Source organism: Pan troglodytes, chromosome X (genome assembly GCF_028858775.2).
Source record: "Pan troglodytes isolate AG18354 chromosome X, NHGRI_mPanTro3-v2.0_pri, whole genome shotgun sequence".
Lineage (NCBI taxonomy): Eukaryota > Metazoa > Chordata > Mammalia > Primates > Hominidae > Pan > Pan troglodytes.
This window is the reverse complement of record NC_072421.2, coordinates 31,405,499-31,422,145: the sequence shown is the minus strand read 5'-3', so window position 1 is coordinate 31,422,145 and position 16,647 is coordinate 31,405,499. Positions and strand designations below refer to the sequence as shown.

General features: G+C 37.6%; 1 protein-coding gene across 10 annotated transcripts in view; it reads left to right on the top strand.

Annotated features, from left to right (window-relative positions):
• TAB3 (TGF-beta activated kinase 1 (MAP3K7) binding protein 3) overlaps positions 1 to 12,801 on the top strand; it is a 61,372-nt gene extending 48,571 nt beyond the window's left edge. For 4 of the 10 annotated variants that reach the window (XM_054677002.2, XM_054677000.2, XM_063804503.1 and 1 more), the window contains one exon: positions 3,412 to 3,689. In XM_054677002.2, the coding sequence (XP_054532977.1) occupies positions 3,412 to 3,689 (278 nt within the window). Of the gene's footprint in view, positions 1 to 3,411; positions 3,690 to 6,091; positions 6,194 to 8,661 lie in introns of those variants that run through there. The other 6 variants (XR_010154781.1, XM_009438902.4, XM_003317407.5 and 3 more) reach the window with 4 other exon arrangements.
• The last annotated feature ends 3,846 nt before the right edge of the window (positions 12,802 to 16,647 follow it).

Below are 16,647 nucleotides of genomic sequence, written 5' to 3'. Positions count from 1 at the left end.
ATTCTACCTTAAGAAACAAGACAAGAACAAAGTAAAAACAAAGTAGAAGAAAGTCAATGAGATAGAAAACAGAAAAAGTTAACAAAGCAAGTTTGATCTTTGAAAAGATAAACAAAATCAATAAACTTCAAGGTAGACTGATCTGTAAAAAAAAAAAGAGAACACAAATTACCACAATCAAAAGTGAAAGATGGGTTATCTATTACAATGATAATGATAATAAGGGAAAGTGATGGACATCTTTATGCAGTAAGCTTGACACCTTAGATAAAGTGGACAAATTTCCTGAACAATATAATGTACCCAAACTGAAAACAAGACAAAACAGTAAATATTAGTAAGTGTGTGTTTTTTTAATATATATATGTATATAATATATATATGTATAAAGAAACTGAATCCGCTATCAAAATTTTCCCCCACAAAGAAAACTCCAGATCCAGATAGATTCACTGGTGGGTAAATTCCACCAAATATTTAAGAAAGTAAAAATACCAATCTTAAACTCTTTGAGAAAATACAGGAGGGAATGCTTCCCGTATTTCTTTTTTGTTTTTTCATTTCCTTTTCATGTTACTGAGAGGAAGTTGCAGAGATTTTCCATATACCTCCTGCCCCATTATCAGCATCCTACACCAGAGTGGTACGTTTGTAACAATTGATGAACTTATATTGAGACCTCATAATCACTCAGAGTCCATAGTTTACATTAGGGTTCACTGTTGGTGTTGTACCCCATCTTTTTTTATGGCGCTAGCAGAACTCTGATTCTAAAACCTGGTAAAGACATTATGTATCTGCCCCTCACAAAAAGAAAACAAAATTTCAGATCAATAAACTTCATGAACATAGAAACAAAAAATCCATAATTCTGTTTTCTATCTCATTGACTTATAGTCACTATATAAAAAAAGATAATACATTATGACCAAGTTGAGTTTAGCTTAGGAATATAATCTTGGTATAGGCATTAAAAAACCAACCAGTGTAATTTACCATATTAAACAAAGGGAGGAAAAGCATGTGATCGTTTCACCAGATACAGGAAAAACATTTGACAAAATTCAACAGCCATTCCTGACAGACAAAAACTTTTAACAAATTAAGAATAGAAAAGAACTCTTTCAGTCTCATAAAGGGCATCTTTCAAAAACCTTTAGCTGCCATTATTACTGAATAATGCAATTCTGAACTTACCAACATTGGGAACAAGGCAAGGATGTCTATTCTCACCACCTTTATTCAACGTTGTACCTGGAGTTCCTAGCCCATGCAGTAAGAGAAAAAAAAAAAGCATAAATATTGGAAAAGAAGAAATAAAACTATATATACTACAGATGACATAATTATTTTTAAAATCCTAAGGATACTGGAAAACAACTATTAGAACTAATAAGTGAATTTAACAAGGCCTCAGGATGCAAAGTCAATATATAAACATGTTTTTACAATATCAGTAAACACTTGGAAAATAAAATTCAAGAGAATTTCATTTACAATACCATCAAAAACCATGTAACACTTAGGAATAAATTTATCCAGAGATGTATACATTGAAAACTATAAAACATTGTCAAAAGATATTTAAGAAGACCTAAGTAAATGGAGTGATATACCATGTTCATTAACTGACTGAATCAATATTTTTGAGATACCTGTTCTTACAAGGTTGATATACAGATACAGTGTAATACCAATTATAACCCCATTAGGTGGTAGTGCATTTTTAATTAACAAACTGATTATAAAATTCATATGGAAATACAGAAAGTCCTAGAACATCCAAAACAATCTTGAAAAAGAGCATCCAGAAGTCTTACACTGGCTCGGTGCAACGGCTCACACCTGTAAACCTAGCATTTTGGGAGACCAAGGCAGGAGGATCACTTGAGCTCAGGAGTTCGAGACTAGCCTGGGCAACATAGACCTCATCTACAAAAAAAAATTTAAAAATTAGCCAGACATGGTGTAATTAAAAGTGTATGAAAAGTGTGTTAGTGTAGAGCTAATTTAAAAATAGCTCATTGCAGCCTCACCTATAGTCCCAGCTATTCTGGTGGCTGAGGCGGTAGGATTGCTGGAGCCCAGGAGGTTGAGGCTGCAGTGAGCCGTGATTGCAGCACTATACTCCAGCCTGGGTGACAGGCTGTCTCCAAAAAGAAAAAAAAAGTCTTAGACTAACCAACTTCAGGACTTACTATAAAGCTACAATAACCACAGTGTGATATTGGTATAGGAATAAACAAATAGATCACTGGAACAGAATAGGGAGCCCAGGTTTATACCAGTCACACTGTCATTTGATATTTGACAAAAGCACCAAAGCAACCAATAGACAAAGGAACATTTTTTTCAACAGGCAGAGCTGGAAGAACTGGATATCCATGTGGAAGAAACACACAGTCTGATCTCTACCTCACATCATACACAAAAATTTGAGATAGCTCATACACCTAAGTATAAAAGTTAAACTATAAAGCTTCCAGAACAGAATATCTTTGCAATTTAAAGTTTTTGGACAGGTCACAGGAAGCAATAAAAAGAAAAACAATTGATAAATTAGTCTTCATTAAAGTTTTACACTTCTGCTCATCAAGTGACACTATTAAGAAAATGAAAAGGCAAACCACAGACCAGGAGAAAATATTTGTAAAATATGTATCTGATGAAGGATGGTATCCAAAGAATTTCTACAACACAGTAATAAAAAGACAACTCAATAAAAAAGGGTAAAACACTTGAACAGACACTTGACAAAGGAATATATATATGAAAGACCATGAAAAAAGAAATATCAAGAAATTTTCCTGGGGTAATGAGATGGATCTGCTGCCAGGATCCTGTATAGTCAGATTGTGGTTTTCTAGCAATGGTGATGTTCGTGTTAATATGTCATTCTGAGGCCAGCCTTGTGGCTCATGCTTATAATCTCAGCACTTTGGGAGGCCTGGGAGGGAGGGAGGATCACTTGAGGTCTGGAGTTTGAGACCAGCCTGTCCAACAGGGTGAAACTCCGTGTCTACTAAAGATACCAAAATTAGCTGGGCATGGTGGCGTGCACCTGTAATCCTAGCTACTTGGGAGGCTGCGGCAGAAGAATCACTTGAACCTGGGACGTGGAGGTTGCAGTGAGCCGAGATCACACCACTGCACTCCAACGTGGGTGACAGAGCAAGATGCTGTCTCCAAAAAAAAAAAAAAAAAAGATGTCATTTTGCCTTCTGTCTTTGGGACCAACACCATGTATTCGAGGTGGGAGGTTCCTGTTTGGTATCCTCCTTGGCTGGGCATTGAATAAGGCTTGCATTAATATTCCATGATGTGGTCCCATTAATATCAAGCTTCATCTAGTGCTCTACAAGTACCTTTACACTAAAAAGACTTTGTTTGTTTGTTTTTGTTTTGAGACAGGGTCCCGCTCTGTCGCCCAGGCTGGAGTGCAGTGGCATGATCATAGCTCATTGCAGCCTCGACCTCCCAGGCTCAAGCCATCCTCCTGCCTCAGCCACCTGAGTAGTTGGGACTACAGACGCACACCACCACGCCCGGCTAATTTTTGTATTTTTTGTGGAGACAGGGTTTCGCCATGTTGCCCGGGCTGGTCTCAAACTCCTGGGCTGAAGCGATCCTGCTGCCTCAGCCTCCCAAAGTGCTGCGATTACAGGCATAAGTCACTGTTCCTGGTCTGAAAGACTCTTTTCTATGACTCATTTAACTCAAACACAATTTGCAAAAACTGATAGTCCCTTAGAGTTAGTTATAATGGGATTTCGGTTAAAATTTCTTAAATATGTATTGAATGCTCAATGCGTAGCTCAATTATGTAGATAGATGCTTGATGTTACACAGGGAAAACATGACTCCTACCCCAAGCAGTTTAATATTCTACATATGTACACTTCTAATAAAAAATAGACTAGGAAGCCATCTCAGTCATCTTCACTATAAATGAATTTCTATTTTAGAAATTTAGTAGTTGTAATTCTATAATAATATATATTATTGGTGAAAGTATAAATGGTTCTATTATATGCCAAATTGTCTTTAACCCGTTTTTTATCTTCTTCTGTTAAAACTTAGAAACAGTAGAACTTGATTAAATTCTATAATTTTTTGGTAAGCCTTTCATCACAAATTTATAAAAGCTATTCAGTTTTCTCCATAAAATCAAGTTTGTTTTCCATTAAGCACTTGCAGATTCTCATTTTGTATTTGAAACTAAATCGGCGTTTTCTAAAAGTACATATAGTTTAGCACAGATTGGCCTGCTATTGCAGGCCACTCAAATACAAAAAGAAAAAAGATAAACCAGTAAAACACAAATTACTGGTAGAATAGGTTTATTGGTTCGAATAAATAAATGTCTTGGAGTTATTACAGATATGTACCAGAAATCCAAGTGTAATTAATATAGTTTATCTGAATTGTAAGTGTGATAATTAAAGAATGTGAGGGAGACAGAAGGAAAGAGAGAGAAAGAGACAGAGAAACAAGCCTTTTTGGATTGGACTTTGTAGTTAAGCAATACAGTGTGTACGTGCTCTTCAGCGGGCTTAGAATGTCTCCCAACCCTTATTAGTAACTCATAACAGTGGTAGATTGGACTTTGTAGTTAAACAATACAGTGTGTATGTGTGCTCTTCAGTGGGCTTAGAAAGCTTCCCCAACCTTCATCAGTAAGCAAGCAAGCACACTGACCTTGGTGTCCCACGATCTGAGCACTGGTCCTGGTCATCTTGGCCACCTGACCTTGTTCAAACTCAATTTGAGCACCATAGAGGGACAATCCAGCCAAATACTCCAAAGGTTGTAAGAGTTAGTGAGATAAGGTATGTGACTCGATAGAAGTACTTTGCGAATCTAAGAAACAGAACTTTACCTTATTCTTTGGAGCCTTAAGGAGACATTCACTCTGCTTTTGTTTACTCAGACAATGGAGTATTTAAGTACCTGAGCACCATGCTTTGGATTCTGGAGCAGTGATTTCCAAAGATGAGTTGTACTGTGGGCTCAGAATTCATTAGAAAATGCAAGATCTTTCTTTGGTTCCTAAGGGCAAATAATATAAAGGCTGCCATTTTTCATTTTTAATCCAAAGGGTTGCTTACTAATAAACTATAAATTTATAGAAACAATTTTCTAGCAAGATATTAGGATGCCTACAGTTCTTGTCTTTGTTGCAAAGTGTCTGCTGGGCTTCTGCACACATAGGTAATTGGAATTCAGGAAATGATTTGGGAGCACGTGGTTGTCAGTATATACTATTATATCGAGTTGGTTCTGATTTTTCAAGTACTGCTATTTTTTAAAAATCCACCAGACACAGTGGCTCCTGCCTGTAATACCAACACTTTGGGAGGCTGAGGTGGGAGGATCACTTGAGGCCAGGAGTTTGAGACCAGCCTGGGCAACATAGCGAGAGACCCTGTCTCTACAAAAAATAAAATTTAAAAAATTAGCTGGGCGTGGTAGTGGCATGCACCTGTAGTCTTGGATACTTGGGAGGCTGAGGCAGGAGGATCACTTGAGCCCAGGAGATCAAGGCTGCAGTGAGCCATTATTGTGACACTGTACTCCAGCCTGGACAGCAGAACAAGACCCTGTCTCAAAAAAACAAAAACAAAACAAAAAAAATCCTGTCATTTTCATCACATTTCATCATTATAATAGCCTTACTGTATGGATAGTGCCCATAATTTTAAAATAATTTTTAAATAATTATTGCTTAATCAGATAATTGCTAAAGTAAAATATCCCAAATTTTGCTTTCACATTGACATTTATTTGCTATCACTGAGTTTGTACCCCTAATCCATTAAAAAGTAGAAAACAGTGAAATAGGGCATTTGTTCTAAGTAATGGGAGAAGATGTAACTGGAGAAGATGGAAAAAGTTGTAAGAACCACTGCTCTGTATAGGTTGTAAAAGCAGTATTAAATATGGTGCCTGCCCTTGCTAAAGGTAACATGAAGTAATAGGTAGGGTAAATGCACTCAGCTGTGTGGGTTGCTTGAAAGATCTTGTGAGCCTGTTCACTCTTGCAGTTGAAAGACTGGATCACTTCTTTCTGGCATTGTTTATTTTTATGCAGACTCCTCAGACCCCTGCACAATTGAGAGAAAAGCCCGAAGAATTAGCGTGACCTCCAAAGTACAGGCAGACATCCATGACACCCAGGCAGCAGCTGCAGATGGTTTGTACTTGTGTGTCCAGAGTTTGTGCAGAATGTCCAAAGACACATGTTAATCCATGTAGAATTATAAGTAAAACCATACCTTTATTTTTTGCTTTAAAAACATTACCGAGTTTCTAAGGCTGTGCTGTCCAGTAGAAATATAATGCAAGCCACATATACAATTTAAAATTTTCTAGTATCAAAGATGAAATTAATTTTTTTTTTTTTTTTTTTTTTTGAGATGGAGTCTTGCTCTTTAGGCCAGGCTGGAGTGCAGTGGTGCTATCCTGGCTTACTGCAAGCTCCACCTCCTGGGTTCACACCATTCTCCTGCCTCAGCCTCCCAAGTAGCTGGGACTACAGGTGCCCGCCACCACGCCCGGCTAATTTTTTGTGTTTTTAGGGGTTTCACCGTGTTAGCCAGGATGGTCTCGATCTCCTGACCTCGTGATCCACCCGCCTCGGCCTCCCAAAGTGCTGGGATTACAGGCGTGAGCCACCGTGCCTGGCCAAATTTTAATATATTTTTATATAATTCAGTATATACAAAATATTATTTCAATATGAAATCAATATAAAATTATCAGTGAGATGTTTTACATCCTTTTTATACTAAGTCTTTGAAATGTGATGTATATTTTACACTTACAGCAACATTAAGTTTTTAGAGCATGTCTATTAAAAACCAGCAACAGTAAGATACGAATTTTTTTTTAAGTGTTACGTTTTTGGGCATATTGTTCTTTTAAAAGGTAAAGACAAAAGAGGTCCTTTTCTGAAAATGGCATAGTAGGCCGGGCGCGGTGGCTCACACCTGTAATCCCAGCACTTTGGGAGGCCGAGGCAGGCGGATCACGAGGTCAGGAGATCGAACCATCCTGGCTAACACGGTGAAACCCTGTCTCTACTAAAAACACAAAAAATTAGCCGGGTGCGGTGGCGGGCACCTGTAGTCCCAGCTACACAGGAGGCTGAGGCAGGAGAATGGCGTGAACCCAGGAGGCGGAGCTTGCAGTGAGCCGAGATCACGCCACTGCACTCCAGCCTGGGCAACAGAGCAAGACTCCGTCTCAAAAAAAAAAAAAAAAGAAAGAAAGAAAATGGCATAGTAAACATTTTTCCTCCAACCGAAGGCTTTATTCCTCCATATGATACAAAAAAGAAAACTGTATTAAATCTACATGTTTTGGAGTCATGAGCCAAAAGACACAAGGTGGGTGATAATGGCAGTTAAAAAGCAATAGTTCAAGCAAGAGAAACAAACCCATCTCCTATTTATAGTCATAGGAAGCAGCTGAAGAACCCAGTAATTTTCTGTTATATCCTAAGGCTAAGATCACCTTCCTGTTTGAGGCTGAGCATTATCATACCTTGGGGTAAGGTTCAGGGTCTAAAATTCAGTTCTCCTTACCTCTTGGGGAATGTTATAACATTTGTCATATAAGGCAAATTGATAAACTAGAAGTCAGCTTGTTCATTTCCAGTGGAAGATATGCCTAGCCCAAAATAGTAACTGACAAAGCTTCCCTAGATCTGTTTCTTTTGTTACCTATTTAAAAAGGTGTTGCTTACCTCAGATCTTAATCTCATTTCCAGTTACCCCAGATTCCAGGGTGAATTCCATCTGGAGATCTTTAGTCTCCTGTTTATTGACCTCAGTCTCAATAGGGACCTAAAAGACAGAAATTACAGGTTAACTCTAGATGCAAAGAGCTTTTTTGAGCACAAAGCCAGAGGGAATGAGGACCTAAGAGGAATGTAAGTTTGGATATCTTTTTCAAATCCTGGGGACCAACATAAGGTTGCCAGGTATGGGCATTTTTAAAAACTGATATATGAAGGATTTTTAATGCCAAAAATGTAGGAAAGAATATGAGAATAAAAGTCTTTTATACTGAATGAATTTAGCTTTATGAAAAATGAACTGTAGAATCTTTCTCTTTTCACTATTCTGAGGAAAACTTTGGTATGAACTGCCACTGCTATTTATGAACCATTAATATAAAACATATGCATATTGTAGAGGTTAAGTTGTCATGGAAGAAGGCACACATTTAGTCAGATGTTTAATATAGTGTGGATAGTATTATACTATAGAGAGGAAAAGTCAAGGTGGGCTGAAGTCAGGGAAAACTTACAGAGGCGACAGAATTTAACATGCTATAAAACATTTCTCTTTTTTTTCATTTGGCTGGAATAAAGCATAACTCTCCGCTATTTACAGGTAATGACCTAGGAAGGCAATCTATTCTGGACATATATCCATCTTCTTATAGCAGAAAAAAAGTAATTAGAACAAAGTAAAAGATCAACTTTCTGTTCAACTATGCATTTCCAGTAGATATATTTACTAATTGGCTTACATATTAAAGTAGGCAATTACCTCCCTTGATTTTTGTGGTATTTTTCTTTTCAGTTTGGATTATACTTGGAAAAAGGTTAATCTATTTACCTTCCCCCTCCCCCTTAATCCTAACCTCCCTCAGAGCATCGAACTGGCTCCACACAAAGTCCTCGGACACAACCTCGAGATGAAGACTACGAAGGGGCTCCATGGAATTGTGATAGCTGCACCTTTCTTAACCACCCAGCACTAAATCGCTGTGAGCAGTGCGAGATGCCACGGTACACCTGAATTCAGAAAAGTCTGCGCCAGGTTGAAAGTGAAACTTTGAGCACTACCAGAAGAAAAGGAAACCTCGGGACTCTATTCATCCACCCAGCCTTTTCATTTTCGATTGCACAGCGGGGAGGAGGAATGGCTTTGTGGTCGTCGTTGTGCTCACGAAAGGAAAAATGGGGAGGTCTTTTTTTCTCCTTTCTTAACTCACTACAGAGTGAGAGATAGAAAGGGATACTTGAAACTGGGAAAGGATTCACTCTGTGAAAGAATGTACACACAGAAGTCAAGAGCTCTTCTGTGGTGGAATCCCAATTGTTAAAGTTACTGCTGAGTGGCCCTTATTTTTTAAAGTAGTACTTTGAATCATAGTATGAAATGTTACAGTTTATGCAAACTGTGAATTCCCAGAGCAGACTTACCTGGTCACCGCTCTCTGGAAAACCAAGGCTCCCCGTGCTTCTTCCCGTTGTTTCCTACTAAAGAGGACAACAGGAAAAAGCACCTAGAATATTTGGGGGGGGGGGGGCAAATTAATTAAGGGTATTTGTAATTGCTGCTTTTTTCAGGGGTAATTTCCAACACACATACATGCACACAAACAAAATGTTTTAAAATGTGATTTGTAGCAGTCAGGAACTAGGCATATCATGCCTTTGTTTAAAAGTACAATCAGAGGTGGTAAGATGCCTTTGGCTTGTACAGTGTGATTCATCGAGCTCTATCAACACTGGTAACTAAGACCTACTTATGCCACATAAGAGATGCATTTTTTAAGTTACTGCATGTTTTTATTAAGGCCATTGGTTTTCAAAATAACAAGTCCTTACAAAGTATGATTTTATAAATGATATTCTCGTAAAACTGCGCTTTGCCAGTAGCACAGTGAATGTATGCCAAATGCAAGTCCATTCCAAAATCCATTTGGAAATCTTGAGCTCAGCTGTGGTTCTTAAACTTTTGCAGTCCATAGGGCCTTTTTTTTTTTCCTTCCAATTTTGTGATAAATTCATGATGTTTACAGCACAGATAAAACTTTGTGCCATAATCCTAATTTAGCTGAAATCAATATTAACTGTTCAATAAAAACTTACTTGCATATGTTAATAAACCAGTGTGAGGGGAATTACAGTTGGCCAACGACAAAGTTGCACACTGCATTATTTAGGAAAGGAGGGATTGTCAAAAATTATTAAGAGAAAGGTGAATATAGAGGACTTTGAAACAACTTTTAAAATTTAACATAACTGTATCTAGAGGTCAATTGAGTTTCTACAGGCAGTTCAGGTCATTTTAAAGCACTCCTTATTTATGAAATAGAACTTCAGGGTGCGGATAAGAGATATAAAGTCATGTGACTCACTAGGTTGCATCGCTGGAAACTTAATAGCACATTTCATTAAGGTCTCTGCCATTGTTGGAGTTCCTTCTTAGCTCAGAATTGGAGTTTTGGAATCTTCCCCTCATTTTGGTGAGTATAAACAGCAATAAAGTTAGTTAGTAGGTTCTCCCATCCTAAAGGATTTTACCTGAGGATATCGTCTTAGGAATATCCATAGACGCTCCCATCAGGTTTCTCCCCCAACCCCCCCTACACCCCCCCCCCACTTCTAATTTAGCAGTAATCTCTGGCAGACCTGGAAAAACAAGCTGCTCTTAATAGCATAATGAAACCAAAGGCGTAATAACTCATCATAGTTTTCCATCAGAATCATTTCACACTCTGCCTACAGCTTTGAAAACTTTTTTTCATATGTGAAAAATTCCCCAAAATATATCCACTAGTCTCCCAAAGGAAGCATGGTAATTAACACTGATAAAAACATCTCTCACACAACAACTGTGGCAAAACTGTGAAAATAACGGTGAGCAAGCAGATGGGCTTAAAAGCATGGTCCCCAAAACAACGTTCTTCAAAGGTTTTTGTAACACTGGTCTCTGTCTCCAATAACAGTCTAGCCGTCCTACTGTTCTGTAATATGCCTTTGCCTTTGTATGGTTTCATATCTCTTTAGTGATGATGGTCAACCCCACTTGGTTTTAAGTTACAATTTAGGGGAAAATATATATATATACTGCTTGGTGTCCTAGCTAAAAGGTTTACCAGTATTCATAGTGATATGCTGAAGTGGAGGCAATTAACTTGGCAGTTGTCAGTTGAGAATGAAAGTAGCATGTCTGAAAACAGTCTGATGCTTTATAAAACCATGTAGATGACTTTAAAACTATTGCATGAAAATACATCAAGGTTAATAAGCTGTTATACAGTAGATGCATGGTTTCAATCCTTTGGTGATATATCTAGTCAATCATTGTTTTCACCTGCCAGGAAAAGAGAGAAAACAGTCTATTGGATAGGTGTAAAGGGTGGGGTATGCGGTATCAGATTGATTTTAAGGAAGTTTTGTACATGTTAATTTTTAATTGTGCACAAGTTTCATATGCCAACATAGGCTGTATTCAGTTTTAAAATAGGCAAAATGACTTGACACTGATAAATCTGGTATGTTTAACTGTGTCCCATATGTAGACTGCTTTTTGCCTATGACCAGTTTGAACAAGAATTCACCCAACTTTCAAGATGCCTTTTCAAAAGGATCTTGTAGTCAGTTGGTATGTACAGACAATTGGCATGGAAGTGGTAGGATATAAATCGGATGATGCCTGGCTGCTGAGGTGCCAGCTGGATCAGCTGGTGCACTTCTTGTTTCTTGTAAGAGGTTTCTTTAAAATGACTAGTTTGATGTATCTGGTAACATATAGGCCTGACTATACATTTTACATTATTTCGCTATTTTGTAAACTGGGATTTTAGAAAGCACGTTTGCCATTTTGTTAAAGTACATTGCCCCTTAAATTTTGGAGTAGTTTTTAAAAGTTTAAAATGGTAATAGAGGAGCCAGAAACTTTTTAAGCATTGTAAAATGTTTTGAATTGATATTGACTTTGTTTGGAAGAGAGTAGAGGCAGGGGGCTTTAAAGAAACAAAGAAATGCATTGTAAAAATGTAGTTTTAGAGCAAATTAATAATGATGGTGGGGAAAGTGTTGCTAATTTGTTTATTTCCCTGGAAGAAATGGGAAGTGTGATAAGCAGTTTAATTTTTAAGGAGCTGGTCTCAATTTTAGTACTTTTTAATTATGCAAATAAATCAATGTTTCCTTAAATTTTGTCATTGCTTTGTCACAGTTGTCTAGGGTTCATATCCAACCTTCTGTGGCAATTCAATTTTATATAGTCTTTTAAGAGGTAATTGTAATGTATTTCTGACAGTATAAACAAAAAGAATATAAGGCATAGAAGAATTGTCCTCTAAAAATATCAATGATGTATCCTGGAATGTGAAGATGTCCCTTTATAGTTAAAAATTGAATTATTTTAATATTGTACCATTGTTAGACCTTGAATGAGTCCATGTTACCGTGTGTGTCTGTATATCTATCTGTAGAGAAAGAAAAATGACAACTGAAATGTTACTTTTAAAAATCAGAATAAATCGGGCACTGTCTGTGTTGCACCACTACTGTATCTTTTCGAAAGAATTAACAGTATTTGCCTATTGTAAAAGTTAATTCTGATGACGTTTTCACATTCACCAGACTTTTTTTCCTGTATTATTTGCATCCCCAAATATTTAATACAAGTAGATTCTGCATGGCTTGGGCATTCAGAGATTAATAGAATGATGACTCAATTTTAATTCTAAAGCCATGAAAAGTTACTTTGAGACTGAACAATTCTGAATTATTTATGATACCCAATGTCCATGTTTCTTTCCCTACTGTAAAAGAATTGATCAGTTTCTTCATTAAAGCAGCAAAAACTTATTAAATCTTGTAAATACCATGTCTCTTTTAGATTTCTGTGTATGCTGTGAATGAAATCATTTTGAGATGAAATTGTACAAAGGCATTTTAAAAGGCTCTGCATGCATCGTACCTCCAAACAGTACATATTCGGAAAGTCAAAGATTCCTGCAAAATAAATAAACTAAAAGCAAACACTACATTCTGCATCTTTTCTGCGTAGAAATTTACAATATCAAATTAGTTCTAGTGTCAGCACTCATATTTCTGGACTGAAATATGCTGTCTCAAACGTAATCATCACATTTGTCTTCCTTTATTAGAACACGTAATGTTAGATTTGGGGTATTAAGTGCACATTACTCCAATTGGAAAATTTAGTAAAATTATACATAAGCAGGTTTTACATAAAGTTGTTGGAATATGTTAGGAACTTCTTTTCATCCCACTTTAGAATGTTATTTACAAAAGAATACATAGTTTTCTTTTTTAAAAAATCTTTGTCATTTCAGAGGCAAATAATGTTCTGATACTTTGTTAGGGTCTGTAGTAAACCTTTACAGCTTTTACACAGAAATTACCACAAATGAATTATAGTAGGTAACATTTTCAGTGATTAAGCACATTTAAATTCAAAATCATTTCCAGGCTGGGCACGGTGGCTTATGCTTGTAATCCCAACACTTTGGGAGGTCGAGGTGGGAGGAAGGCTTAAGCCCAGAGTTCAAGACCAGTCTGGGCAACATAGTGAGACTCTCGTCTGTTCAAAAATACACAAATTAGCTGGTCATGGTGGCGTAGGCCTGTAGTCCCAGCTACTCGGAAGGCTGAGGTGGGAGGATTCCTTGAGCCCAGGAGGTCAAGGTCACAGTAAGCCATGGTTGTGCCACTGCACTTCAGCCTGAGCAACAGAGCGAAACTGTCTCAAAAAAAAAAAAAAGTCGTTTCCACTACATTGTTTTAATACATGAAAAATTGCAAGCATACGCAAGTAGAGATATAATGATCCCCCATTTATTACCCAGCTTCCAAAATTATCTATGTATAAGCATTCTTATTTCATCTGTATTTTCATCCGTATTTTCATCCCACCTCCCCCTAGATTATGTGGAAACAAATCCCAGACATATCAATTCACTGGTAAATAAACTTTCAACATAAGCAAAGTACACTTATCAAAATCAATAATTTAAACATTGAATATCCAGTGGCAAGTTTCTCTAATAGTTTCATGGATTTTTTAACAAGCTTATCCAAATTAGGGTCTAAATAGAGTACATGAAATTGATTATGTCTCTTAAGTCTTTATATGCATTCTCATAGTCTCTATCAGAAACCCAGTCATGTATTAACTGATTTTTTGAGACAAGATCTCACTGTGTCACCCAGGCTGGAGTGCAGTGGCATGATCACAGCTCACTGCAGCCTCTAACTCCTGGGCTGAAGTGATCCTCCTGCCTCAGCCTCCTCAGTAGCTGGGACCACAAGCACACACCACCATGCCCAGCTTATTTTTTTTGTAGAGATGGGGCCTTGCTATGTTGCCCAGTCTTGGAATATTTTTATAGGGGAATTCCCTCATCTACTATTGAGTTATCCTCCACCATATCTTATAGTTCAATTATGCATAGAATGTCAAAGATAATTTTTAAGACAACTTTTTAAATAGTATGTGCAGTATTTTTTTCCCTTCCCCTTGTTTCCCACATCCTGGGTTGTCCCTTTTAAAATCTGTTTGGTTACCACAACAATGGTTCACTGTGGTGCTCATTTTCAGAGACATACCTGAAATTTTTTTTTTTTTTTTTTGAGACAGGGTTTTACTCTGTCACCTAGGCTAGAGTGCAGTGAGTGGCACGATCTTGGCTCACTGCAGCCTCAAACTCCAAAGCTCAAATGATCCTCCCACCTCAGCCTCCCAAGTAGCTGGGATTACACACGTGCGGCACCATGCCCGGTTAACTTTTGTATTTTTAGTAGACAGAGGGGTTTGCCATATTGCCCAGGCTGGTCTCGAACTCATGAGCTCAAGCCATCTGCTCACCTCAGCCTCCCAAAGTGCTGGGATTAGAAGTCACTGCACCTGGCCCATAATTAGTCTTTAATCCCACTATCAGTATAATGATTTCAGGTATTACCCAGCTCAGTTTTCCACACAGAAGACTGGAGGACTGTTGTGTAGGAGATGCACAGTGTGTCTCCCACCTGCATTCCTCCAAAGACTTCCTGACTTGACTTTGTCCTCTTGACCTTTTTTCTAGAATGTTCACCAGGTAATGTTTTATGATGGAGATTTCAAAGATATTAATAGAATATGTGAGTGAGATTTTGTTTTGCAAGTTCCTTATTCTTAGAGCAGTCAAACCATCTCACTTGTCCTGCCTCTTGAACATTGGCGGGTGTGCTTTTGACCACCCTTTCATGACATCACAGTGATAATATATCGTGCAAGAAAAGTGGTGCCGCCTAGCTTTCTAGAGTTTTGCACTGTGGTGGGAACAAAATGCCAGTTACTACATTCTATATTAATTTGTTTTCTTTTGACTTATTTGTGCATTTATTCCTGGGGACTGAGGTAGTTTTCAGGTAATTCCATTCCCTTGATCAAGAACTGCTAACATTTACAGCGATTTCTAAATGCTATCCCCCAATTCTGTTTTCTTTCAAATCATTTGGTCTGATTTGGGTGTGCAAGATTCAAAAAAAAGATTTATGGAAGGTATTTGGGGTTGGGGGAGGAGAAAATTGGGTTAGCATATGGAAATAGCTTGCATTCTCTATACACTTTGACAGTGAATCAAATGGTCACATGTGGCAGGAAGACTCTGATTTTAAGATTACGATTTGAGTTTCTCTTCCCAAATTCCACTGGTGTAACTAACAAAAACATTTTTAAGGACTGGAGAATAGGCTCTCAGGGTCAGAAATTACAGGAAGCAGATGGGGATGTATGGAGGGCAGTAGCAACCAGTGTCAGCCAGCACACAATTCCAGCCATCAGTGAAAGTCAACCTGCAAACCAAGTCTATGGGACTCCTCAAAAGAACCCATGAAGACCCCCAAACTCTGAGCCGTGGGCAAATGGGAAGGGATATATGTGCTGGACAGGAAGCATGTAGATGACAGCACTTGCCTTCTGGCTCACTTGGCACCACAGTTCACTACAGAAAGCATTTAATGGGAGTGGTTTGGCCACCTAGTTAAGCGGCATAAGGCACCAAGTAACTTCAAGCTGCCACAATGAACACAGAGGAAAAGCTTGCTTGGCCCAGCTGAGAATTCCAGGGAGCAGTTTTCAACCCCACAATAAATATTTAAAACAGCACCCATTGATGCCTGTTACTGACTGGCTGAAAAGAAATGCTTAGCAAAGCACTGAACTTCCCGATCTTTCTAATATTTTTAGTAATTTCCAACCAAGAAAAATAAGACTACAGAAGTAGAACAATTTTTGCTTAAGATATTAAAAGATTTAAACAATGTGACCCACATGGTATTTAAAATTGTTTAAAAATCAAATGTACATGAAGATGTAGCATTCTGAAAAAAGAATCTCATTCTACAGAAGGGAAAGAGAAAACCTTAATTTCTAAATTGAATTCCAAACAAAATTTATAACAATGTTGTATCTCTCAAAAAGGAACAATCAGATCAAAAAAGGTTTCCTTCAAAGGAAAACTAATTTTTACTAAAACTCTAAAATACAAATACAGGTAGTGAAGTTCAGAGAACTGAGTCAACAGAGATTGTAGAATTCAGAGGAAAGGGATATTGAGATGAAGAGCTGACATATAGAAGAAATAAATGTGAATCTAGACTCAGGAGATGCAATAAGGAATACCAGAAAAAACAAACACAGCAGATAGGAGAGAAGCAACGAAGATATAAGAAACACGGGACAGGACGACTGAAAAAATCTTACCTATGAAGGTCAAATAAAGGAACACAACTGTCTGATTTTCACATGCAAAATAGACAAATAGTGAATATTATCAGTTTGGTTAAATCTACTATAATAAAACTTTATACCTCCCAATAACCAACTG